The following is a 26,045-nucleotide window of genomic DNA, read 5'->3' on the forward strand; positions in this document are numbered from 1 at the left end:
CTGCCCAGGGAAGCTCAAGGAGTTGCAGCAGCAGAGCGTGGTTATTCTGGACCCTGTTCCTGCAGGGAACTGCCATGATCCCTTCCTCCCCAGCCAGGATCAAAGGGGAGTTAACCACTGCTGGCATGAAGCCTTTGGAAGAGTTATCAGAGCTTCTCTCTTCAAAGCCTTACTTGTGCTAATTGAACCTTCTTTCTAGTTGAAACTCCCCACTTGTTCCCCTGCTCACTCTTCTGCTTTCTAGCAAACCTGACATTCGATTTGATACTCTGCAGACCAGAGGTCTTAGCCTGACTTCAGTCAAGCCTAGTTTGCTTGAGGGAAGAAGGACTCAAACCCCAGGCCACCCACACTCTGGAGCATGTCAGGCAGCAGTAGCTTTCCATCTCATGGGCACTCCTCAGACTGGAGATCCATCTCAACTTGGGGCAGACACCGCAGGTCCCTGCTTACCTAATGTTTTGTTGTGCAAAATTCACCCTGTCCTGCTGGGTGTGAAGGACCTTACTTACCTTTTCTTCTGATAGCCCTGACCTCACCACGTTCCCTTCTCTGCCGGCTCTGCAGTGACTGCTGCCTTCCAGCCTGTGGTCCCTCTGGTGCTGCCGATCACCCAGCCGAGCTGCGCTGCGGGGTGCCAGCCGTGAGGGCTGTCTGCTGCTGCCACCTTAAGGCTCTCTGAATTCGTGCTCCAAAAATCCCATCCCGGATTAAGCTGGAAGGCAGAGAGTGAGGCGCTGGGAACCATCCAAAGGCCTTTTGCAGCAAGTGGTTGCCCTGCTCTCGGTGAGCCCTGCGGCTGCTCCGCTGGCTCCGGTGGAGAAACACAGAGGGGGCTCGGCTGAGGTCTGTTTGAGTACAGTTCGCATTTGCAGGCTGATGAGAAACCGCTTTTTGTAATCTGCAGGGCAGAGGCAGAGCAGATGAGGCAGAACATTAAACCCTGTGTTATCTGCAGCCGGAGAGGTTAAGTCGAGGAGCTCAGTGTTTTGCTGCCAGGAAGAGGGCAGCAGGGTCAGCCCGCTGGAAGCACCGACACCTCCCACGTCCTTTCTCTCCCGCTTACAACCTGCAGTCGCCTCTTTAGCCATCCATTCAGCCTTTTGGCCAGCTTAAAAATCACAGAAAAAACATTCTCCTTTAACATTTCCCCCTGTAGCCACCACCTCTGTTCCTTCCTCCTTGCCATGGAAAGATCACTGCTCCTGGATACCTCTCGGGTAGAAGCGCAGGAGTAGGTTTGGTTTTGTTAAGACAAAACCACAATGACGTAGCTGTAGAAAACACAAAACCAAGCATGGAAAAGTAAGTTTGTTATGTGCAGTTACTATGGGAACGTGCTGCAATTGGCAAAAGTGAGCTACAGATCATCTGGGATGGAGCACCAAAGGTAGCAGCTAAGCACTCCATAGCGAGATCTGCATTTTCATCATTACTAATTTCTGTTTCGCTCCATATGTTCCCACTGTTATTAATCAAGCTTTAGGCATGACTGAGCCAATGTTTCAAATCAGAACAGTTATTAATGGGGTTCCTATTAATAATATTTTAATATATAATTCAACTCTATGTAAAAATACACATTCTGATTTCCAATGCACATTTGGATTTGTGAAGCATAAACTACTATTGGGAGCACCACACAGAAATCAAACATAAGCAACCTGTTTCGGCATTCTAGTAACAACACAACAACCTTCTGCCTTTCCAGCACACATGAAGCCTTGTAAGTGCTGACTTGTATTCCAGCCATTGTGTATGCTGACAGGAAAAGTGCAGATAAACCCATGAAAAATTGCTAATGAGAGCCTGACACTGTGTTATTCATGAAAACAGCAAAATCATAAGCTCTGTACTCCGGCTGCATGCACACCGTGCTCTCACAAATGATTAACAGAGGGTTTAGAGCATCAAAACTGTGTATTTGAGTATTGTCCTTTAAAGTGGGTTAATAACAATGTGTGCAAAAAAAAAAAAAGTGCTGGGACAAATGTGTGGTTTATTTATGCTGCTAAGGATATTTAGCAGCAAAAAAAAAAAACATTGAAAGCGTTGCCTGACAGAATCCCTGTAAGTAGCTCAGCTCATCTGCTGCTGCTGCTGCCTTAATGGAGTGATGAACAAAGGGCAGGATTCAGGAGATCATTAATGGCTGGACAGCACAATCAGCAGTTTGTACCCAGTGAGCACCAGTTATATTTTCTATGGTGGTTAAGCCTGGCCTGCTGGCACACGTCCCTTGGCCAGTAACAGTCTGCTTTCCAGACCATGGTGTCTTTTCTGTTGCTTCCCTTCTCTCCTTAGATTTCTCTGTCATCCACTAATTTTTCTCTCTCTTAATTCCTGCCACTTAAAGCTCCTCAAGGGCCTGGAAGTAAGAGAGGAGCATTGAGTTTCTTGGGATTTGTGCTGGCTTGTTAGTGAGAAAAGGCAAAGCTGTCTTTTGGTTTTCACAGATAGCCAGAAGCCTTGTGGGGTTTAGTGTCTGGAGAAGGAGCTGACTGCAGCCTGCTGTTGGCTGTTGCAGGCATGGAGAACCTTCAGGTCAGGACACTGAGGTTCCACATCAACATGAGGGAAATGTATACTGTGAGGGTGATGGAGCACTGGAACAGGCTGCCCAGAGAGGTTGTGGGGTCTCATCTGCAGCCTTTGAAAACCCACCTGGATGCATTCCTGCATGATCTGCCCTGGGTGACCTTGCTTTGGCAGGGGGGGTTGGATTAGATGATCTCCAGAGGTCCTTTCCAACCTCTATTCTATGATTCTGTGACCCCTGTGGGTGCTAGGTGGGATCATGTCACTTGTACTGTGGCAGTGGGAACCATGTCCCTGGCGCCATCTCTGCCATGCAACTCACACACATCTGTGAGTGCCCATCCAGCAGGTACTTCCCACTGCCTGAGAGGCACAGCCCCAGCAGACTGCCTGTACCTGGTGCTGTCTGAGGTTGATCAATAGCTACAGCAACCATCCAAGTTCATGGAAATGCACTGAGCCTGCGTTCACTGTGCTTTAAACCTGAGGAAACAGCAGTGTCACTTCTGCCCACTACATTTCCACTAGTGCCACAGAGGGTGGACTGCACACCTCATGTTGGCAGTCTGAGCCTGGGCTGGTGGAAGTCACTGGGCTCAGTTTGCTCAGGCATTTACTTGTGCTTGGTGTCCTGTGTTTTAGTTCTTCTTCAGTTTAGTCTTAGTTTAAGTCCTGGGGTGCAGACACCTGCTATTGTCCTTCTGTAGAGACTAGCACAGCAGGGCCCCAAACTAGGTATGGCCCCAGTGGGTGTACCAGACCTAACCAAAGGCACACACACAAGACGACAGTGTTTGAGAGGCCAATGTTTGTGCACCTTATCGTACGCTGGCAGCTGTACACGGTATTGTGTCCAGTTCTGGGCTCCCCAGTTGAAGAGGGACAGTGATACACTAGAGAGTGCCCAATGGAGGCTCCAAGGGTGACTAAGGGACTGGAAGGGGAAAGGCTGAGAGGCTTGGGGCTGTTCAGTCTGGAGAAGAGAAGACTGAGAGGTCAGCTAATGCAAGCTTCTCCACACAAAGCAGCCGTGCAAAGGCGGTGGCGAGAAGGGCTCCTGAGCGGAGCGCCGGCACATGCTCGCCGTGTGGGAGTGTGTCACTTCAGTGAGGCAGCAGCTAACAGCACGCACCAGAATAAGCACTGTGACATTACTGAGTGTGCACTTCAATGGGCAAAGCAGAAACTGTGCCACTTTACCGGGATAAAAGGATTTTTACTCTCACCATTGCAGCTATCACAGCCACCAAGCTGGGAGGAAGGTGATGGCGACAGAGATAAGTCACTTCTCCCTTTATTGGCTCTTAGGAAATATTAACAGCATGTATGTTTTAGAAGTAACTAATCTTTCTGAGATGTGCTGAACACACACACACACACACACACAGAGTTTTTAATGCTTTCCTGGGCTGCTCAGGGGCCATCAGAAACAGGATGAGGAGCTTGGAGTGAAAAGAGAGAGAATTATCTCTGAAAACTGAAATTTAACTTCTCTGCATCACCCGAGGTTATTCCCTCCACTCCTGAGTGACATAAGCACAGGAGGAAAATGCATTCTCTTTTTAGCCAGATCACCTTTCCTTTTAATTTTTATTCATAAATAACTGAACTGAGAACCTAGCTATGAAAACAGAGGATCCTCAACTATCCTTCCAACACATGGAAGCAGCAGCAAAATGTTCCCTGTGAAATACCTTCTGTGCCAGAAGAGAGACTGTAGTTAGATTTTTTTTCTCTTTCTGGAACAAGAAGGAGTCTTCAAACTAACTTTTTATCTTTTTTAGCTTCCATTTTGAGATCTGTGGCAACCCACCTCTGTGTTTTGTAATAATTACCCTATCAGTCCTCATTAATGTACTTTGTGCCAGATGCTTTATCACACCTGGGTAAACAGCCCCATGATACATTTCATAAGTGAGGAAACAGCTTCCAGCTGGCTGAGTGCTCCCCTCTAACTCACAGGGCAAATCAGTGGCAGAAACTAAACCAAGATGCTGCTTTTGTCTGCTTGGCATCCAAACCTCAGATTTGATCACCTCATTATTTTCAGAGGGAAAACAGGAGGAGTTTCCCCATGTGGATTTAAATTACCGAGTCATAGAAGGCATTGAGTAGGAAGGGACCCTCGAGGGTCATCTTGTTCAACACCCTTGCAATGAGCAGGGAAATCTTCAACTAGATCAGGCTGCTCAAGGCCACTTCAAATTTGACCCTGAATGTCTCCAGGAATGTAGCTTCTGCCACATCTCTGGGCAACCTGTTCCAGCATTTCACTACCCTCACTGTGAAAAACTTCCTCCTTACATCTACCCTAAATCTATCCTGTTCTAATTTAAAACCATGGCTTAAGTGCATATCTTAGGGAGAGAAACAAACCCAAGCCCCAAGATTTTAGACAGTACCTCTGTCCAAAAGTCTCCTGGATGCCTTTGTTACAGAACAGCCCATGGGATCAGTACTAAACCAAAAACCAGAAGAAGAGCAATATATTCACAACTCTTGAGAAGCTTGAAGAACAAGAAACCAAAACCAGCAGCTGAGACACATCAACAGCCTATGGTGTCGGGGGCGTGAGCCATATTTTTCTGACAGCTTCGCAGAAGAGTGTGAGTCAAGGCAACTGCTTCCAGTCATTTTCTGAACGAGCAGGCATCCTCCCAGAGCCCAGCCACATCACAGAGGTTTAACAGTATCTTCAGGAGGCATTTTAGACCAGTGCTGGTGCCATGGCCCATGTGAGATGACACGCTGATTTGCTACCTCTCCATGCTGGGGTTAGCAATTGCACAGCTGAGCTCTGTTTGGCTAACACCGGTTGCAGTAACAGTGAGAATGTTTTAGCCTGAGGAATGAAGGCCTACAGGAGAATCAGAAGTTGAGTTTGGAGATTAAAACCAAGCCAGCTTGTTCTGATTTCTGCTCTAACAACAGATAAGAAGATTAACCTAAGCTCGTCACATACTTTAGCTGCAGGTTTTATTACTCCCACCCAACATCATGCAAGCTGGTCAATGAATGCCAGCTTTTTCCCCAGCTACTGAACCCTTTGTACTCCTAGATCCAGCCATATCTTTATGCACTTACAAATCAGGTAAGTACAGGTATCCTTAAACCCCACCAGTTGCTGAACCGGTGAAGCCCTCAGTGGGCAGCATTATGTTTAGGTATGAGCTCAATTCAGTTATCACCTCAAGCTGCTGAGAAGTATCAATTCAAGATAAAGCCATTCTGCTCTGACAATTTTGGCTTTTCAGTCTGCCTTTAGTATCCAAGGCTTCTCTGGGAGTAACTTCATCTCATGCTTTGATCATCTGGATGTTGAGGCCTGCAGTGACTACACAGTTCAAACAGTCAAGGCATTTGCATCAATCACCAAAGCCTGGCTCCTCAGGGTCACAGAGCACCGGCACAGAGTTGTTTCTCTGGTGTGAAAGAGGAGCCCCAATACCCACCTTGCTTTCAACAAGTGCATTAAGTACAAGTGAACAGTAAGAGGATGGGATGGAATGGGATGGGATGGGTGAAAGAAGCAAAGTCCAACTAAGACTCTCTTTTTTGTAACAAGCGAGCTGCTGTAATTGATATAAGGGAAAGGGTAGGAAGCCAAGGGGAATTTAAAGAAGAAAAGCCTGAAGAACAGATTTCTGTGCAATGTGGGAAAGCTGGCAGCAAGTCATAGTAACAGTAACTATGAAAGACTTGGCTATTTCAGCTCTGCCGACTGCTTTATTATAAACAAGCTGCTAGCAGAGTCCATCTTAAGGCTAGAGAAGTACTTTCAATGCACAAAACCCCATCTGAAGGCCAAAAAAGCCACAATGAACTGGCCAAGGCTTAAAATTTCCTCGGTCGGGGTTGTGCCCGCAGGGTAAATGTGTTTAGGAACGTTCAGCCAAAAATGTTTTAATCCCTTTCTAATGGCTGACAGGGCTCTTAGAAATCCATTGTTTATCTGACCCTCTCCTAACCCCTTAGAAAAATTTCTGGTGATATTTTCCTTTCTCAGTTTAATGCTTTGAAGCCCTACGTGCAAAACTTGGCAGCAGGAGGCTTTCTGTTAGGAAGACACATTGCAGCAGCTCTCTAAAACTGTGCTCAAACTTGGCTGTGTTAGGTGCTCTTGGAAACCCAGCTGATAGAGCTCTCAGTTTGTCAGCTAAAATCCCCCAGAGATGTCTGAGCAGAGCAGGTGGTGGTTGCTGCTGTCTGCTGGAGGCTGGCAAGGGTAAATGACAAGTGTGAAGCAGGTCTCCTCCACGCTCCTCTTGCCCTCTTCCAGCACTGAAATGGTGGTGAGGAGGAGCCGCCCAAGGAAGGCTAAACAGGCGAAAGAGAGACAGTGGCCTGAGAAAAGGAGTGGGAGGGATGAAGGAACAAAACTGTCTGGGACTGAGTGGGAGTTCATGGGGTTTTTTTGGCTCAGGAGAGGCCGTTGAAGAGGAAAGGTGGCCTGGGAGGTGGACAGCCAGGAAATGAGAACAGCAGGCTTCACACTGACCATTTGCGCTGCTCCAAGAGGCTTTGTGCCTCCAGAATGAAACATTGCTGACATTTGGACCCATCTGATGGGGGAAATCAGTCAGCCTGCTGGGATGTGGATTAAAGACTTCTGAAAGCTCAAAGAGAGGTTCACATTATGTGACCAGGGCCTCCTGGCTGGCTACAGCAATAAAGCAAAAGGGGAGAGAAAGAAGAGGATTTCTTTGGCCACTGAAAGCTTTCACAGCACCTCTGTGAAGGAATAAGTATGTGACGTGGGTAACTACTAAGAAGCAGCTTCCATGAACAGGCACTAACCTGTGACCTTCGTGTTTCAGGCTCCCCAGTTTAAGAGGGACAGGGATATAGCAGAAAGTGTCCAGTGGAGGCTGTGAGGATAAGGCACATGGGACTATTTAGTCTGGAAGAGAGAAGGCTGAGATGAGATCTTATTAATGTCTATTGGGCCCCTCAATTTCAGAAAGATGTTGAGGTGTTTGAATGTGTCCAGAGAAGGGCACCAAGGCTGGTGAGGGTCTGGAGCACAGCCCTGTGACAGGAGGCTGAGGGAGCTGGGGGTGTTCAGCCTGGAGAAGAGGAGGCTCAGGGCAGACCTCATTGCTCTCTGCAACTACCGGAAAGGAGGTTGTGGGGTTGGTCTTTTCTCCCAGGCACCCAGGGACAGAACAAGAGGAGACATTTTCAAACTGTGCCAGGACAGGTTTAGGCTGGACATTAGGAAGAAGTCTTTCACAGAAAGAGTGATTGGCATTGGAATGGGCTGCCCGGGGAGGTGGTGGAGCCACCATCCCTGGAGGTGTTTAAAAGGAGGCTGGAGAAGCAGCTCCTGAATGCAGATCATGCAGCTGCAGTGCAAACAGAAAAGCAGCTTTAAGCAAAAGCTCATTGTTTTGCAAAACAGAGCACTCAGGGTACCGCTGGCACCTTCTTCTGCACACTCACCCTTCAGGTATTTCACAGAATCACACACAAGCACAGAATTAACTAGGCTGGAAAAGACCTTCGAGATCATTGAGTGCCATGGTTTAGTTAATTAGAAGGTGTTAGATTGGACTCAATGATCTGTCAATGAAACACCTGAAGGGTGGGTGTCCAGAAGAAGGTGCCAGGTACCTTGAGTGCTCTGTTTCGAAAAACAATGAGCTTTTGCTTAAAGCTGCTTTTCTGTTTGCACTGCAGATGGCCACATGCAACCTCTGCAACTTCACTTAACTCACCTCTTCATTGACTGTACACAAAGACACGCAGCAGGGCTGCGGCTAAGTAAAACTAATATATAGGGATCTGGAGGTTTTTCTCCCCTGACTTGAAAATCATACAAAATATTGCTTTACTGAGAAGAAATGCAAATGAACATCTTTCATTCTTCAGACAGATAATTACTCTTTCCTCTTTCTCTCAGAAGATTTGTTGTCTGCTGTTTCTGTGTTTGCTTTGAAAACCCTGCCTTTGAAATTCCCTAAGCTCCAGTCCTCTGCAGTCCATGCCACGAGCCAGAAGTGGAGGAGCTCTCTGGTTTGCAGCCTGAAGAGCGTGGAGGAAAGGAGCATGGAGCCAGAGACCTTTTGGAAGGGTGTACTTTTAGGGGGGTGGGCATGTAGTATTTTTTAAAGTATCTGGTGCCTTTCTCATGTAGCAGTTTTGTTGCCTCATGTCAACGCTGAGCCACGGGAAGAAGAGCAGCTGGAGTTACTCTTCTGATGGCCTTCCAGAGTGATGTTCATGAAAAGTAAATCTGCTTCCTAGATCCCAAGCAAGCATCCTTCTTACACCCCAGAGGTGAGCGATGGCAGTCTGAAAGCCTCTGGCTCTAGACAAGATGAGCAAAACTGATAGAAGCCAGGTGGATATTTTTCAGGTGGAGTTCCTAAAGGTGAAGCTCAACATGAAATGGGCAGGGTAACATCTTTTTTTACCAGTAGGGTGATCAGGACATGTTCACTGACATCCTGGGGACCATATTGCACATCTTTTCCCTTGTCATGTAAGTGCATGGGTCACGAACACTTAGTGTGAGAGGAAGTCCTTGACCACCATTTAGTCATCTCCTACTTAGTCTGTGCTCAACTAACTGACTTGTCACAGTTGTCTTCTAAGGCCTCAGAGTAGAGCTGTGTGCTCTCTGCCCCACCATGCAGGTCATCAGTAAATATGGCCGATTTTATCAGACCCAGTACGACTACCTAAGGGACATCACCAGTCATTAGTCAGCAGCTGGACTCTGTACCACTCACCCCAAACTCAGCCCCATGATCTTAACAATCATCCACCCACTTGATTGTCTACCTTGCTAGTCTAGCTTACTGATTTAGCTACAAGGATATAGCAGGAGACAGTGCTAAAAGCATTGCCAAATTCAAGGCAATAAAAGGCATGCACTGCTCACAGTTTGGGAAGGCTGCTGGTGATGAATAAGCAGTTCTCCTGCGGCCCTTTGCTCTCCAGGGCAGATTCCTTTGGGCTGCTACCAAGCAGATCCTTGAATGAGGTGAACACTGCTCTCCTGAGTGCAAAGAATCATAGAATGGCTTGGGTTGGAAGGTGATCTAGCCCAAGCCCCCTGCAGTCAGTAGGGACATCCTCAACTAGATCAGGTTGCCCGGAGCTCTGTGGAGCCTCACCTTGACTATCTCCAGGGATGGGCCTCAACCACCTCCCCAGACAACCTGTTCGTGTTCCACTACCCTCATAGTAAAGAACTTATTCCTAACATCCAATCTAAATCTGCTCTTCTCTAGCTTGAAACCACTGCCCCTCTATCACTACAGCCATTTGTAAGCAGTCTCTCTCCATCCACAGGCAGGAATTTTGTTTGCCCTGCTGCCTTCTGGCAAGATTTAGCTGTTCACGATGACTGTAGCAAACTTATATTTGACCTTCACGTCCTGGAGCAATTTTTGGGGGCAAACTATTGTCCCAGGTTGTCTCCCTGATCACCTGTGTCAAGAAATTGTCTTCAGCACATTCTAGAAACCACCTGGACTGTACCAAATCATATAATGAAGTACACCCATGAGGCAGTTCTAATGCCTGCTGCTCCGTGGCTGCCCCAATGACTTGCTGTCCTGGATCAGCTGGTCTGTAGTGAGTGCCTAGCACAACATGGCCTGTGGTGCTTTGCCCTCTTCTCCTTGCCCACCAGCACTCAGCTGGCTCATTGTCTGTCCCAAGGCAAACCCCTGAGCTCTCCTCTGCATAAAGCACCGCCATTCCTCTCTCTTGCCTATCTTTCCTGAACAGGCTATGTCCACCTGTGGCAGCTCTCTGGTCACATGAACCATCCTGCCATGTCTCTGTAACCCCAAAGGAACCCTGACTGTGCAGTTGTGTGGGGGCTGGTAGGTCCATGCTGCATGCTTGTTTACAGGCACCTGAGATACACCCTGAGTCAGGATGCTTTCACGAGGGGCCTGCAGGATCATGCTGCAGACTCCCGGGAGGGGCCCTCTGCACAGAGACAGTGAGTGTTTAGGTGCTCTTTTGGGCATTTCAGGGCCTTGGTTACACTCCAGAGCCAACTGCACAATTCTTTGCAGGAGCACAGCTTTGCAGCCTGAGCTTTCCATCATCGTTGCAGCAATTGCTCCATAAGGAGCTCTTCTCTGATCACGCTGAGATCACAGATCAAACCGTGATGGGTTTACTGCTTCTCTTTAGCTCCAACTAAGTGTGGCAAGAGGGAGCTTTATTGATCTCTGATGGCAGAGGCGCCAGGAGCACAGAGCTGAGCAGCTTTAGGAAATACCTGGGCTATCTCCATAATTGCCTTTGCACCACTGCTGCCCCAAAGGCTGGAATTGGAGGCTCCTTGCAATAGTTGTGCTTTCTCCCCTATAGCTGAGCTGTGTTCTGCAAACACCAAAGTCACTGCACTGATTGATATTTGGAGTTAGATCACAAGATTATTATTCCCATGACTTTGAAAGCCTCAGATCACCATTTTAGGCTGCTTTCTGTGACAAGTGCTTTCTGTAAGGGAAAGCTTAACCTAACCTGAGCTTTCTTAAGGGCCAATGGAACAAATCCTCATCCCTGCAAACAGAAAGCTGGATGATCTGCATTCAGGAGCTGCTTCTCCCATGACTTGTCTGGACAAAGAATAAGGTGACACAGGTTTATACAAACTCTTTCACAATCACCCCATGAGAATGAAGCAAGTTGCAATTCCAGTTTGGCTGTGGGACCTCATGCAGCACTGCCTCATAGAATGTACTAGTGCAGGAGCTGCCACCATGTGGAGGAAGCAACAGGCCTCTGAGCTCTAGCTTTGGAGAAGAGAAGGAAGAGGAGGGATGAACCTCATCAACACTCCCACAAGGCTGAGCAGAGGAGGAGCTTTGGGTCTGAGCTAAGGCTCACAGTCAGAGGCCAGGAGCTGCAGAGAGTGTGTGGAAGTGTGTGGGGAGGAAAGCAAGGCAAAAAAGGACAGGTGCCTGGGGAAGGAAGTGAAGTGAACAGAGGACAAGCACACCGAGGAGTAGACAGGCTACAAAATGTCACTGCTCCTGTGGCTGGGGTCCCAACTATTATCCTGCTGGAACAATATCTCTGTAGTGGGAGTTTTTGTTACAGTCTTTGCTTTACTTCTTGACTTCCTGAAGCGCAGAAAGAAGTGGAGCCATTACCCACCAGGACCAGTTTCACTGCCATTCATTGGGACCATGCTGCATGTTGACTTCAGCAAACCTCACATCTCCTTTAACCAGGTGAGTGCTGGTCCCCTTGGGAAGTGCTCCTGATGTGACCTTGGAAGGTCAGGGATGCCATGGCATGATCTGCCCTTGCACAAAGCCAAAGCCTTCTCCATAGCCCAGGAGTAAGCAAGTGTGCTAGTTTGAGCCTCGCTGGGATATTCTAGTGAGAACTGGATAGGCTGTGAAAAGGAAACAATGCTGACACCTACTTTACTCATAGGCTTGCTGAGATACAAGAACATAAATACAGATAACACAGTTTGCTCTCTGGCTTTGGCTGCCTCCCTTCTCTCTCTAACCTTCTGTCTGTGTAACTAATCCATCTGCTTCCTAACCCCTTGGCCAATTCTCCAAACTCACCTTGACTGTAAGGCAAAGTCTGAGATAAGGTAGAGGGGTGGAAGGGTGGCTGGGAGCCCCTCCTGGGGACTGGTTTCTGGGAGGGCTGTTGTGTTTCTGTGTTACTTTTTAACTCGTATGTTTCTGTCTGTGGCTGCACAGATTGTAAATATCTGCTTGTATATTTGCTAAGCTGTAAACATAAAGCTCCATCCTAATTTCCAGCTCAGCTGAGCCTAGTCTGGGTGATTTCATAAGAGTGGAGGGGCAGGGAACACCCAAACTGTCACAGCAAGTCACTGCCTTGGGACACTGAGCTGTTCCATACAGATAGACAACTGTGCCCCAACACTTGTCAGCCTCCTTCTCCTGACCTCTGCCTGAGCAACACGGGAGTTGATGAGTGATGCTTGACCTGCTGGAGAGTTGCCATCAACTTGTGGACAGGTGCGGGGACGAGGGAACAGAAAGATACAAATAGGGGAAGACAAGCAGGCATCTGTGTGCTGGGGATGTGGCTGCAGGCACGTCAGACTTCCCTGGAGTTAATGAAGCATGCCTCCAGGCATGTGACAGTTTCAGTTAAGGGGATCAGTTGGCAGGCTTTGCCCCAGCAGCAGTGCCCAAAATCTCAGTAGCTTTCCCACTCAAAGTCAGGGTTTAGCTTCTCTCAAAGGGAATGCACAGCACAGCTTGCAGCAGATATATCACAGGGGTTTGTTCTTCAGTCTGCAAACTCTAAGGGCCTTTTCTCTAGGAGATGCCACTGCTCAGCTGCCTGTCCAAAATCTGCCAAGTGCAGAGACTAAATATAGCTTTTGTGTTATTTGCTCACATACATTCCAGAAGATTGCCATTTCCAAATCACATCATGTCAGAGTCATGTTAACCACAATCTTGACCAGTAATCACTTGTAATGATGCATTTCTAGTGCCAGTGAAGTGCTAATTCCCTTTCCAAACCCACTGCAAACAGAGTCTTAAGTACTTCAGTTCCTTTTGTCACTACAGAGCAGAAATGAAGGCAGTTAACTTTGTAAAACAAAACCAACCAAGAAAGACAGAAAAAAAGAAAGCAGAGCAGAGTCTGTGGGGCATTGCTACTACCACACTCTTCTGAAAACATGCTCCTGAGTACTTTGTTCAGTGTTATTGATTTACATGGCAGCTTCAAGCTGCCTCCCCGGGAATCTATGTCCTGTCAAAGGCCTTGTTTACCTGGGGGAAACAACCTCTGTGGCAAGCTGCCATGATGAGTTCATTGCTGACAGGCTTCTTACCTGAACAGTTATCCTGCATCAGCATTATGTCTCTCAGAGATAACCACAGATGGAGGGGGTGTGCCACTAAGCAGTCTTACCAGATACAGAGAAAGTGCTCTCCACAACTACCTGAGAGGAGGTTGTAGTGAGGCTGGTGTTGGTCTCTTCTCACAAGTAACTAGAGATAGGATGAGAGGAAATGGGCTCAAGTTGTGCCAGGGGAGGTTTGGATATTGGACTGGATATTGGCACCGTCCCTGGAGGTGTTCAAGCAAAGCCTGGCTGAGGCACTTAGTGCCATGGTCTCGTTGACTGGATAGGGCTGGGGGATAGGTTGGACTGGATGATCTTGGAGGTCTTTTCCAACCAGGTTGATTCTATGATTCTATGATATCAGGGAAAATGTCTTAGCTGAAGGAGTGGTGAGGCATTAGAGGAGGCTGCCTTGGGAGGTGGTGGAGTCACTGTCCCTGGAGGTGTTCAAAAAAGTGTGTAGATGTGGCACATGAGGATATAGTATAGTTAGGTTATGGTTGGAGTCAATGATCTTAAAGGTCTTTTCCAACCTTAATGATTCTATGAAACTCCTGTGTGGACTTGCCTCTTCCATCTGTGTTTCTGGGAGCTGGGCTCTGGATAGATCTTTAGGAACAAATGCATATTAAAAAGTAATTACACACTACCTTATCATCAATATTTCCTTCTAGCAGAAGCAGACTAGCTCAAAACTTGTCTAGGCTTTCAGATGGAAATAAACATAGCAGGAAATAATTTGTTGCTAAGCATGCAGCCTTTGAAAATCCCCCCAAAGGTCCTGACCTTGTGTTGTCAGACAAAATCCCAAATCCTTACACAACGGTCTTGGCAACAGTTTGTCTGGGATGGCTGTACCCTAAATCTTTCCACTCACAGACCATCGAGCCCTTCTTCAGCTGCTGTTTGGCACTGCTGCGAGCTGTTGTGCTGTAAAGATAAAGATCCAAGGTGAGCTGAAGGTTTCCTAATAAAAGCACCTCAAAAATCATTCAAAAGCAGAGGCCCCAAGGAAGGATTTGGTGACATTTTGGACATTCCATTCAGCTGGTTTTCAGGGATGTGCTTTTTTTCACCTTGGCAGCTTCGCAAGAAGTATGGAGACATCTACACCCTGCAGAACTGCTGGACCAACGTGGTGGTGCTGAACGGGTACAAAACGGTGAAGGAAGCCCTGGTGCACAAATCCGAGGACTTTGCTGACCGGCCACACTTCCCCATGTATGACCACATGGGCTACAGCAAAAAATACCAAGGCAAGTCCCTGGGGAGTGCACAGTCCTCGCTGGCACTAGGAGGACTGGGTAGACAGAAGGGTTTTCTCAGTACACTGCCACCTTCTCCTGTCTCCCTGTATGTCTGCTGCCCTTTGGTGGTGATAAAATCAGTTTTCATAGAATCACAGAATCAAGCAGCTTGCAGGAGACCTCCAACCTATCACCCAGCCCTGTCCAAGCAACTAGACCATGGCACTAAGTGCCTTATCCAGTCTTGAACACCTCCAGGGATGGTGACTCCACCACCTCCCTGGGCAGCCCATTCCAATGCCAATCACTCTCTCTGGCAACAACTTCCTCCTACCATCCAGCACAACTTGAGACTGTGTCCCCTTGTTCTGTTGCTGGGTGCCTGGCAGAAAAGACCAACCTCACCTGGCTACAGCCTCCCTTCAGGTAGTTATAGACAAGAATGAGGTCACCTCTGAGTCTCCTCTTCTCTAGGCTAAACAACCCCAGCTCCCTCAGCCTCTCCTCATAGGCCTTGTGTTCCAGGCCTCTCACCAGCTTTGTCGCCCTTCTCTGGACATGTTCCAGTATTTCATGGGGCTCCTTTTGGTGTTGTAGTACAGCTGCAGGTGTTAGCACACACCTCTTCAGCACTGTTAGGACAGTCAGTGGTACAGCTTTCCTGCCAGCACTGGAGCTGGTAGCTCCTGACACCCAGTGATGTGTGCTTATGCTCACATACTATGTACATGTTGTAGTCAAAACACACATGCAAAAGAGAACTCCCTTCCAAGACAGAGCATCTGTCAGCATCCAACCCACATCTCTCATCCTCAGCTCCTGTGCTGTGGCACAAGCTGCTGCCCAGTTCACCGAAGCTAAGGGAGCAATGCTGAATGGTTTGGGTGATTCCTTTATCCTTAGCAGCACTTGTTGCTCTCACTGAATTCCCCCTCCACAACCAGCGGCCATGCACAGGCATTAAAGGTGCAGTAATCTGTTTTCAGAAGTGCTGTATGAAGAGATTGCACAAGATCAGAGTCTTCCACCCATCCACACAGACCTGTAACTCCAAACTCACATTTGCTGTTTTCCAGTGAACTTTGCTTGATGGACAGTAAAGAGCTGCTGACATTTCTTGCTCATACATAATTTTAGGGGTTGTTATGGCAAGATATGGACACATCTGGAAGGAGCAAAGGAGATTCACGCTTACTACTTTGAGGAACTTTGGAATGGGAAAGAAAACCTTGGAGGAGCGAGTGCTGGAGGAAGCAAGATTTCTGTGCTCTGCAGTCAACGCTGAAGAAGGTTTGTCACGGTCCAGAAGGATGGGGTAATGCTAGAAAAAGGCAACACAGTGATGCAGAGAGAGCAGCAATACCACAGACACGCTGGTGTGCATGCAGTGCTCTCTTCCTAAGCTGTGTTTGTAGTCCGTATGCTGGAAAGCAGCTCCCTGGAGAAGGAGCTTAGAGTCCAGAGGTATGATAAATTATCTGTGGGACAGCAATGTCCCCTTGTGGCCAGGAAGGCCAGTGGTATCCTGGGGTGCTTTAAATTGAGCATGGCCAGCAGGTCAAGGGAGGTTCTCATGCCCCTCTACTCTGCCCTTGTGAATCTGCAGTGTTGTGTCCAGTTCTGGGCTCCCCAGTACAACAGGCACAGGCATATAGTAGACAGTGTCCAAGGGAGGGCTAAGAGGATGGAAAAGAGAAGGCTGAGATGAGATCTTATTAATGTTTATGAATACCTGAAGGGTGTCAAGAAGATGGAGCCAGGCTCTTTTAAATGGTATTCCATGATAGGACAAGGGGCAACAGATACAAACTGGAACACAGGAAGGTCCTCCTCAACACAAGGTAATATGCCTTCACTGTGAGGCTGACAGAGCATTGGAAGAGGCTGCCCAGAGATGTTGTGGAGTCTCCTGTTCTAGACTTTCACGACCTGTCTGGACGCCTTCCTGTGTGATCTGCCCTAGGTGACCCTGCTTTGGCAGGGGGGTTGGACTCCAGGGTCTCTAGAGGTCCCTTTTAATACCTACCATTCTGTGAAATAAACAGGTTCCATGAAATAATAGAAATAAAGAACTGAAACAGAATTATTCCCAGAGCTGGGTAACCATTACCTTTATGAAGCTTAGTAGAACATAATGATATTATCACATGCAACTAAAGTGCAGCTTAAGAGTTTTCACAGCCTGGCATCTAGGCAGAGAATCATGAAGCAAAGTGTTATCTGTCAAGTCACAGAACAGCCCTGCAGCTCTGCTTTTCTGGGGAGATTTCTCCTTTGAGGAATCACAGAATCAAGCAGGTTGCAAGAGACCTCCAAGATCATCCAATCCAACCTAGCACCCAGCCCTAGACAGTCAACTTGACCATGGCACTAAGTGCCTCATCCAGGCTTTTCTTGAACACCTCCAGGGGTGGTGACTCCACCACCTCCCTGGGCAGCCCATTCCAATGCCAATCACTCTCTCTGGGAAGAACTTCCTCCTAACATCCAGCCTATACTTCCTCTGGCACAACTTGAGACTGTGTCCCCTTGTTCTGTTGCTGGTTGCCTGGTAGAAGAGACCAACCCCCACCTGGCTACAGCCTCCCTTCAGGTAGTTGTAGACAGCAATGAGGTCACCCCTGAGCCTCCTCTTCTCTAGGCTAAACAACCCCAGCTCCCTCAGCCTCTCCTCATAGGGTATGTGTTCCAGGCCCTTCAACAGCCTTGTTGCCCTTCTCTGGACATGTTCCAGTATCTCAATATCTCTCTTGAATTGAGGAGCCCAGAACTGGACACAGTACTCAAGGTGAGGAGCAACCAAATAGTAGCAGAAGATAAGATCTTCACGTGCTAGTACTATGCATTTGTACTTTGGGTGCTTTGGGGACTTTTACAGGCATCAAGCAGGCATTTGTGTATTCTCCTTGCTGACACCTGAGTGCCCACAGCTGGGCAGTGCTCAGCTCCATTGCCTGGTCTCCCTTTCTGTTTTCAGGTCGTCCTTTCATATTGCGGTTTTTGGTAAACAATGCAGTCTGCAACGTGATCTGCACCACCGTCTTCGGAGACCGTTTTGACTACGGCGATGAGATGTTCAAGAAGCTGTTAGACATGTTTGAAAACTCCTTGAATGAAGAAACTGGATTCCTGGCTCAGGTAAACCAGGAGCATAACTTGTTCTGTAGGCAGCTGCCTCTGAAAGCATTGTGTTGTCATGACTTTTGCTTTTTGCATCACGTAGTATTTTCTCTCTCTGTCTCTCTCTGGTTATGACATCTCAGTTTCTTAACGTGGTGCCCGTTTTGTTGCGCATCCCTGGAGTGACAAAGAAACTCTTTGGAGCACAAAAGGCATTCATGGACTACATAGACGTGCTCATAACTAAGCACATGAAGACCTGGGATCCTGATCACACTAGAGATTTCACGGACGTGTTTTTAAAGGAAATGAAGGTAGGATGATACCAGCAGAGCCTTGTGTCCAGGGGTAATGTTTCTGTTTAAGCTTGTTGACAGAAGCTGACTTTCCTCAAAAAGCTATACAAAACCTCTTATTAATTTCCTACTTTTTCCTTTTATGCTCTTATCTGGAGAAGAAATGTGTTAACTTCATACTGTAACCATCTTTATTGTCTTAGGAAATCATCTTACCTGCTAAGGTTATTGTTCCCATGCTCTCAGCCTAGCAACTCCCTTCTTTCCAGCCTAGACTATTTGGCAGGCATTTAAAAGGCAATGATGGAGAATTCTCTAATATTTCTAAGCCTGTGCCAGTGGACAAGTCCACATGCAAGTCAACAAGCAATTAGCCTGACTGCACCTCATTGCATGGTCTATTGCTGTAGATGGTTTTGGTGTCAAAGTTTACTTCTAATGAACTTCACTTTAAGCTTTGCTAGCAAATGGTGCTGAGAGCTGGCAGAAAGCAAGAGCTTTGAGGCTGCTCCTGGTCCCAGCACCTTCCTCCCATCTGGACCTGCAAGGCCATGGGACTTGAAACTACTGCAATGAGTCTCACTTTGAATGTCCACATTGGCTACAGAGACCATGGACCTCAGGGGGTTTAGTGGCCATGGTGGTGTTGGGTTGACAGCTGGAATTGATGATCTTGGATCTTGTCAGTGCTTATCAACATCTAAAGGGCAAGTGTTGAGAGGATCGGGGCAGACTCTTCTTGGTGGTGTCCAGTGGCAGGACAAGAGCAATGGACACAAAGTGGAACAAAGGAGGTTCCATGTAAATGCAAACCAGAAAATCTTTGCTTTGAGGGTGTCAGAGCACTGGACCAAGCTTCTCAGAGAGGTTGTGGAGTCTCCATCTCTGGAGGAATTAAAAACGTGCCTGGACACGTTCCTTTGTGATTTACTCTAGATGACCCTGCTCTACCAGTAGAGTTGGGCTGGATGATCTTCAGAGGTCCCTTCCAACCCCTACCATTCTCTATGATTCTGTGTATGTCACTGCCTTTATGGTCGATGTCTCAAAACCAGTCACAAAACTGCAGCAACAGACAAGCTAGTCAGTATCGTTGTCCAGTCCAGAGCCTGTGTTTAAACCAACTTATGACTTGGAAAGACAGCTTCTTCTCCAGGACGTGTCTTTGAAATTGCTGCTAAGAACCAGTTTCCTACAGATCAGATGAAGGCCTAAATCTGAACCTCACCGAAGTAAAGGAGTCTTTGCTTTGATTCAGTCAGGCACATGGTCATTATAAAACCAGCCATCCATCCACCATATGCTTCTGCTCAGGGATTCACTGCATTTCAGGTGCAAGATGAGCAAAGCAGCAAATGGTGGCTGTGAATTTCTTCTGCCATCCAAGTCCTCATGCCACACAGCTGCTCTGCAGAATTAACTCTGCCATGCTGTGGGTGCTGGGCACATCCAGCCCATGCATTACACCTCTCCCCACCCACATGGGCACAGTAATGTGACCTTTGTTGCTCTGTGCTGAGCAGTACTATGTGGGGGTGGATGTGAACCTGACTATGCTGCATGGTTCATATCTCTCTTCTATTTAAAAAGTTTTCTGATAAGCCAGTCTGATAAACCCCTCGACCAGGTTAACTTTGATCAGGTCAGCCCCATAGCTGCCTTGCCAGAGATCTTTTATTGCATAAGAGTTGAGCCTTATGAATTGCTATCCTTATTACAGCAGCATCAAAATACACAGAATAACTTAACAGAAGCTAGTCCCTCAGAAAGGAAAGTATAAAGAGGATTAGAAAAGACAAGCAGATGAGTTCCTGCAGAGAGCTTGTCATATCTCATGTGCTAACAAGTCTGTGCTCAATTAACATTTGGATGAGAGACCAGTTCTGCTGAAATTGGTGCTGCAGATTTAGTAGCCAGCAATGATACCCTGATTTGTAATTGTAAAAAAAACAGCAAGGCAGAAGCAGTGAGAATCTGTAGTGCACATCTACAGATGACCCCCTCATAATACTTTGCTTCTGTATTTGCCACATCAGTGCTGCCTCGTCTGCTGTGTGGGTTTCACGAGCTGCTCAAACCCGAGCAACTGCGCTCCACCTTCTCTGGAGAGGATTCTACAGCAAGTGGCAGAGGTCTGCTATCTGTTTGAGGTCAGAGCACAAGCTGCTCACTTCTGTCCTGAAGGCAGGTGTAGTGTTCACCACTCAGGATACTGGTGGGAACTGAAGTACATCAGTCATACACAGACCATTGCCTATCTTTTGAGCTGCTCTCCCAGTGAACTTTTTGGTCAATAAGAATGGCTCTAGTGCTTCTCAGTACTGCTTTGGAACAACAGTCTTCTCACTCAGCAATCACCCAGTTCCCATCACCCACTTGTTTGCTGTCCACAGGGTAAGGATGCTGAAGAGAATGGCTTCAGTCACGAAAACCTTCGTCTGGTGACCGCAGACTTGTTTACAGCTGGTTCTGAGACCACCTCTACCACTCTCCGATGGGCAATTCTGTACATGCTTTTACATCCAAAAATACAGAGTAAGTCAGCAAAGCATCTTCAACCCTCATTTTTCTGCAGTGAGATTGAACACCTTTTTATAGTTTGGGGCTTTTGCAATGAGGAACAGCTTTGGTGATTGCTGGTCTCCAGAAATCACATGAAACACTTCCCAAACACAGCTGTTCTGGCAGGGACCAGTGGCAATGGGGGAAGCTCTGATAAAAATGCTGGAGTTGAAAGAGCAAGTCTGGTCTCACCATCATTTTGAAAGACACTTAGGGAGTTTCAGTGGCCAGAGTACCCCCTTTCAAGTATTTGAAATAGATGCTAATCTGTTCTAACTCTCTAATGCTGCATGCCCAGGTACCTTTTAATCTCTGGTTCCTGTTCCTTTCTCTAACTGCCTGTCCTGCTCTCACCCAGTGTTTAGTTTCAGGCTGCCAGCCTTCCTACAGCTTGTGCCAGCCCCTGCTGTCTATTTAAGGATGCTCTAACTCCTTAACTTTCAGGTAAGGTCCAAGATGAGATTGATAAGGTGATTGGCAGAGAAAGACAGCCCACCATGGCAGACCAAGTGAACATGCCCTATACCAATGCTGTGATCCATGAAGTGCAACGCTTTGGAGACATTGTTCCTGCTGGAGTACCTCACATGACGTACCGGGACACAGAGCTGCAAGGCTTCTTCATTCCCAAGGTGACTGTGGCCACACAGGCAATGCAGCATCCTCTCCCTGTGTGGCTAACCACACTGGAGCAGAACATTTTGCAATGCTAAATCCCAGCAGACCTTTGTGCTCTAGGTTTGTGCTGGTTATTTGGGAACCCAACTGCAGTGGCAGCTCAGCGCAGAAGTCTGCTTCTGTCTTGATGAGCTGTTACATCCACTGTGTAGCAGGAGAAAGCAGTGGAGCCTAACAGGCTCTCTGAAGCCACATCACACCAGCTTACTGGCTTGACTAAGATCACAGCAGTCAACCCTTTCATCTTTGAAGCTATTCAGATGCCACTGGCATTCAGTCCAATGCCACTGTGACTGGCAGCTGCCCTGGCAGCACTGGTAGCAATGCAAGCCTGGATATTTATTTAGCCTTTTGATACCTCCTTTAGCTTAGACCATTAACATGTGGAGTGGGAAAGCTTTGGAGTGTCCTATGGCTCTCATTTTTATTTTCTCTAGCTGTAAAACAAGTCCAGAAGGGTCTGTAAAGCAGAGGATCTTTCCATTGTGTAACCAGGAAATTGGCACTTGCATGCAATGGCCTTTTTAAGGATACAAATTGCAACAGTTCAGATACCTCAGAGCATAGGGCAGGCATCATGCACCACTTGAAAGGAGTCCTATTTTACCTCTGGTTTGAGAAAAGTACAGCAGAAGAGCTCAGTGCCTTACTCTGAAGCACCAAAGGATGGTTACTATTTAATGGTAGACAAAGATGGGGTCCTAATGCAGGACCAGCACTGATCCACTGTGCCAAGGTAATGCTGTTGTTCTCATGGAAGTTGTTTCCTCTTCTGGGAGAGTGCAGGGGACAACGATCATCACCAACCTGTCTTCCGTGCTGAAGGATGCGACAGTCTGGGAGAAGCCAAATGAGTTTTACCCTGAACACTTTCTGGATGCCAATGGGCAGTTTGTGAAACGAGAGGCCTTCCTGCCTTTCTCAGCAGGTAAATCTGAGGGGAGGATCCAGCTGCAAGTCAGAGGCACAGCAGGAGGGGCTCATTTCCTCAGAGTGACTCCAGCGTGATTTAATGTCCTCTTTCACAAATGCTTTCTCCTCCCTCTTGCAGGTCGCCGTGTCTGCCTGGGGGAACAGCTGGCCAGAATGGAGCTCTTTCTTTTCTTTACCTCTCTCCTACAGAAATTCACTTTTGTGCTCCCCAAGGACCAGCCCAGGCCACGAGAGGATGGTCGCTTTGCCCTCACAAACTCCCCACACCCATACCTTGTGCAAGCTGTTCCAAGATAAGGGCACACCACTCTCACTTGCAGATTATCATCAAAGCAAATGCATCACAAATGTTGCAGATCTAGACAGGATCATGCTAGGTTCCACTCACGACTTCTCAAGTCTCTGTAGATGCTCCCAGCTTTGTAAAGTAAGGATCTGGTCCAATATTTAGTTTAGCTTAATACCAACCTTGAATCAGCCAGCCATAACAAGCCACAAATGATGGTCATGTGTGTGACTACATAAATGCCTAGTCAGCCATCTCTGTGGCACTGGGGACGTCTCACCTGTCCCAGCAGTCCACTGAGCACAGAGATACTGGAAGATTTGTCAGCCCTGAATTAGTTTAATTAAGTCCAAGAGTATCCTGGATAAAAGACAACCCATCAGTCCTGCCAATTCTAGAAGGGAAAAAAAAAAAACTCAGAAGAAAACCTGTGAGGTACTGCTGGACCTCTCCACTGTCTTCGTTTTTAGACCCACTGCACATCCAGTCATGCTTTGCCTCCCATGCAGAGCCATCCCATAGCAGTTTGTGCCTCTGCCTGCTGCCCAGGGGAACCCAGCTCTGGCTCAGCTTCTGAAAAAACAGTCTAGGGCTATTTGGCTGATTTGGCATTTGCCAAATTGAGGGGCACAGTCAGAGTTTCAGCTCTGACCACAAAGTGACATTTAAAGGCAGTTTCAGAGCAGTGCTGCTGAAAAATCTGGCCATCCAATGCATCTTGTCTCCTGCAGAGAGCGAGAACTCCCTGCTCTTGCACACGTATTGCACAGGAACAGGCTGCCATGTGGTGCCTCTCACTCTCTGGAGATATTCAAAACCCGCTTGGACGCATTCCTTTGTGATCTGCTGTAAGTGCTCCTGCTCTGAAGGGGAGGTTGGGCTGGATGAGCTTTCAAGGTCCCTTCCAGCCCCTGTGATTCTGTGATCAGGTGGTGTTTCAGCTACAGAAGCAGGTCACTTGTGAAAGACTGAAACTCCTGTAAATACACTTCAAGAGAAATCCTGGGGCTTAGATTTACCATCCCCTCTAACTAGCTTCTAAAACCCGCTTTGCACTTTTCAGCATGACATAAATGCAGCTCTTGGGCAGGACTGGAACTCACTAAGGGATGGAGTTACAGTTTGAAACTGTATGGCTGTAGATTTCCAAGCTCCCTTTAAAAGCATAGGAAGCATAGGACCATTTCAGTTAGAAGACATTTAAGATCATCCAGTCCAACCACTCTCAACTCCACCAAGGCTGGTGCTAAACCATGGCCCTCACACAACATCTCTGCCTCAAAACACCTCCAGGGATGGGGATTCAAACTCCTCCCTGGGCAGCCTGTGCCAGTGTTTGAGAACCCTTCCAGTGAAGCTTATTCTAACATTCAACCTAAACCTTCCCTGGTGCAACTTGAGGCCATTTCCTCTTGTCCTATCACTTGTTACTAGGGAGCAGAGACCACTTCTGACCTTGCTCCAACCTCCACTCTGGAATGAGAAGGTCTCTCTCTCTTCGGCCTCCTATCTCCAGGACGAACAATCCCAGATGGTTGGGATATTGAACAATAATACTCCCTCAGCCCTGTTCTCCAGACCCTTCATCAGTTTCATTGTCCTCCGGACCCGCTCCAGCCCCTCAATGTCTTATAGTGAGGGTCCCAAAATGCAAACCAGTACTTGAGGTGTCAGTACTTGAGGTTTTCACTTGGCTCAGCTTCAGGTTTCAAGCACCTCTGGTGTTAGGGCTGGAGAGTGAATATTCCTGAGAATTTCTTTTGCAAAGTGTTAAGCTATGTTCATGTGTAGATTACCTGTAGCTTTTGACCACATGGATGACAAGACCATAGCATAAAGGAGCTTCTACAGCTAATCACAAGAAAAAGAAATCCCTGCAAGTGACTGCATGCCTGTGCACACACTCACATCTACCATTCTAATTTTGGAAGCTATGCAAGCTATTGAATTATGCAAATACTTAATACTCTTAAGATTTGTTTTTAATTCAGTGGGAACTGCACATTTATGCTTTTCACCTACAGAATAACCTGAAAGAATAAAAGTGATCTGAAAAGTCTTTCTTGTACTCTCCTCTTTCTGGCTGTCTTACAGGCCTGAGCTGTCAAGTCTTACTCACTTGACGTTTCTATCCTTACAGCCAGCATCCAACTGGTTTCTTTCAAGACACTTTCAATGTTATTTTTCTGGTTGCTTTGGTAACACTGAAGTCAGCATCACAGGATGTTAGGGGTTGGAAGGGTCCCAAGGAGATCAAGTCCAACCTCCCTGATAGATTAGGACAATACTATCTAACACAGATCACAGAGGAACACATCCAGACAGGCCTTGAAAGTCTCCAGAGAAGGAGACCCCACAACCTTTCTGGGAAGCCTGTTCCAGTGCTCTGTGACTCTTACAGCAAAGAAGTTCCCCCTTGTGTTGAGGTGGAACCTCTTTTGCTGCAACTTACACCCATTGCTCCTTGTCCTATCCCAGGGAGCAAGTGAGCAGAGCCTGTCCCCTCCCTTTCCTGGACAGCCTTCAGATACTTTAAAACGTTATCAAATCCCGTCTAATCCTTATAGCTCTCCGCTGGACTCTCTCCAGCAGATCTCTGACCCTCTTAAACTGGGGAGCCCAAAACTAAACACAGTATTCAAGATGAGGTCTCACCAGGGCAGAGCAGAGGGAGAGGAGAACCTCCCTTGATCTGCTGGACACACTCTTCCTAATACGCCCCAGGATCCCACTGGCCTTCTTGGCCACAAGGGCACATTACTGTGCCGTGGTTAAGCATGTCTTGAGTTTACAATGACCAGCACATAGGTGAGTGTTTTTACAAAGCTTTCAGTGAACTAAATTCTGACCAGTGAGGATCCTGGCACCCATGTGTTTGGATAAAAAGCCTGGGTATTTCTAGAGTAAGGATTGTCTTTTTTAGTATGCATTGAAAGGCAACCAATAAACTGACGTGTCGTTTGGGAAGCAAATGGGAACACACCCAGATAATTGCAAAATAGAGATTTAGCACTGGTAACTGGGAGGGAGAGAGCAAGTTCTCCAAGCCAAAACTGCCCACTGAAGCCAAGCGGCGCAGCTGGTGTGAGGGTAACGCCAGGCGCAGTCACAGCAGGGGCCTGCTGCGAAAACGAGGCCTTTGGCCACGCAGCGCCTCGGGGCCTGCCCCTGCAGTGACTCGGAAGCGCCAGGCCTAGGTGGGGCTCACTCAGGGCCTGCACGCCTGTGCTCCACGAAGCCTGTAAGGAGGCCGTGCCCCCTGAAAGCCACAGCTCGGTGTAACCAGCGGAATTAAAGCCACCCGTCCTTGTATCGGTCCCGTACCTCGCACACTTAGTTCAGCTTTCCCTGTGAACCTCGGACTCATCGGGTCACCCCTGTCCGCCGGCCCGGCCCGCCCCGGGCGGAGCAGCCCCGCACACAGAACGCCCCCGGACTGCTCCTCCTCCCGATCCAGCGGCGATTGGTGCTTCTCTCCACCAATCCGATGGGAGGTCCCAGGGTAGCCGCTATTTGATAGGTCGAGGAGCGGAGTGGCAGCACTCCCGGCCAATAGA

The 26,045-nt window shown here is 47.7% G+C and overlaps 1 protein-coding gene and 1 long non-coding RNA gene across 2 annotated transcripts; one reads left to right on the forward strand and one right to left on the reverse strand.

The window, feature by feature from the left end:
• Positions 1-350: 350 nt before the first annotated feature.
• Positions 351-26,022, reverse strand: LOC135181766 (uncharacterized). The gene is made up of 3 exons (XR_010304989.1): positions 25,813-26,022; positions 14,153-14,296; positions 351-1,274 (listed from the first exon to the last, which is right to left on the reverse strand). It is a non-coding gene; the product is annotated as an uncharacterized LOC135181766 (long non-coding RNA).
• LOC135181765 (cytochrome P450 2D14) lies at positions 11,314-23,213 on the forward strand. Its single transcript, XM_064155122.1, has 9 exons — positions 11,314-11,744; positions 14,451-14,622; positions 15,751-15,903; positions 17,591-17,751; positions 17,877-18,047; positions 20,423-20,564; positions 21,036-21,223; positions 22,056-22,197; positions 22,321-23,213. Exons 1-9 carry the CDS (start codon positions 11,532-11,534, stop codon positions 22,497-22,499), a joined length of 1,521 nt encoding a protein of 506 aa, XP_064011192.1. The 5' UTR covers positions 11,314-11,531; the 3' UTR covers positions 22,500-23,213.
• Positions 26,023-26,045: the final 23 nt, after the last annotated feature.

The sequence above is a fragment of the Pogoniulus pusillus genome, chromosome 15 (assembly GCF_015220805.1).
Source record: "Pogoniulus pusillus isolate bPogPus1 chromosome 15, bPogPus1.pri, whole genome shotgun sequence".
Taxonomy (NCBI): Eukaryota; Metazoa; Chordata; class Aves; order Piciformes; family Lybiidae; genus Pogoniulus; species Pogoniulus pusillus.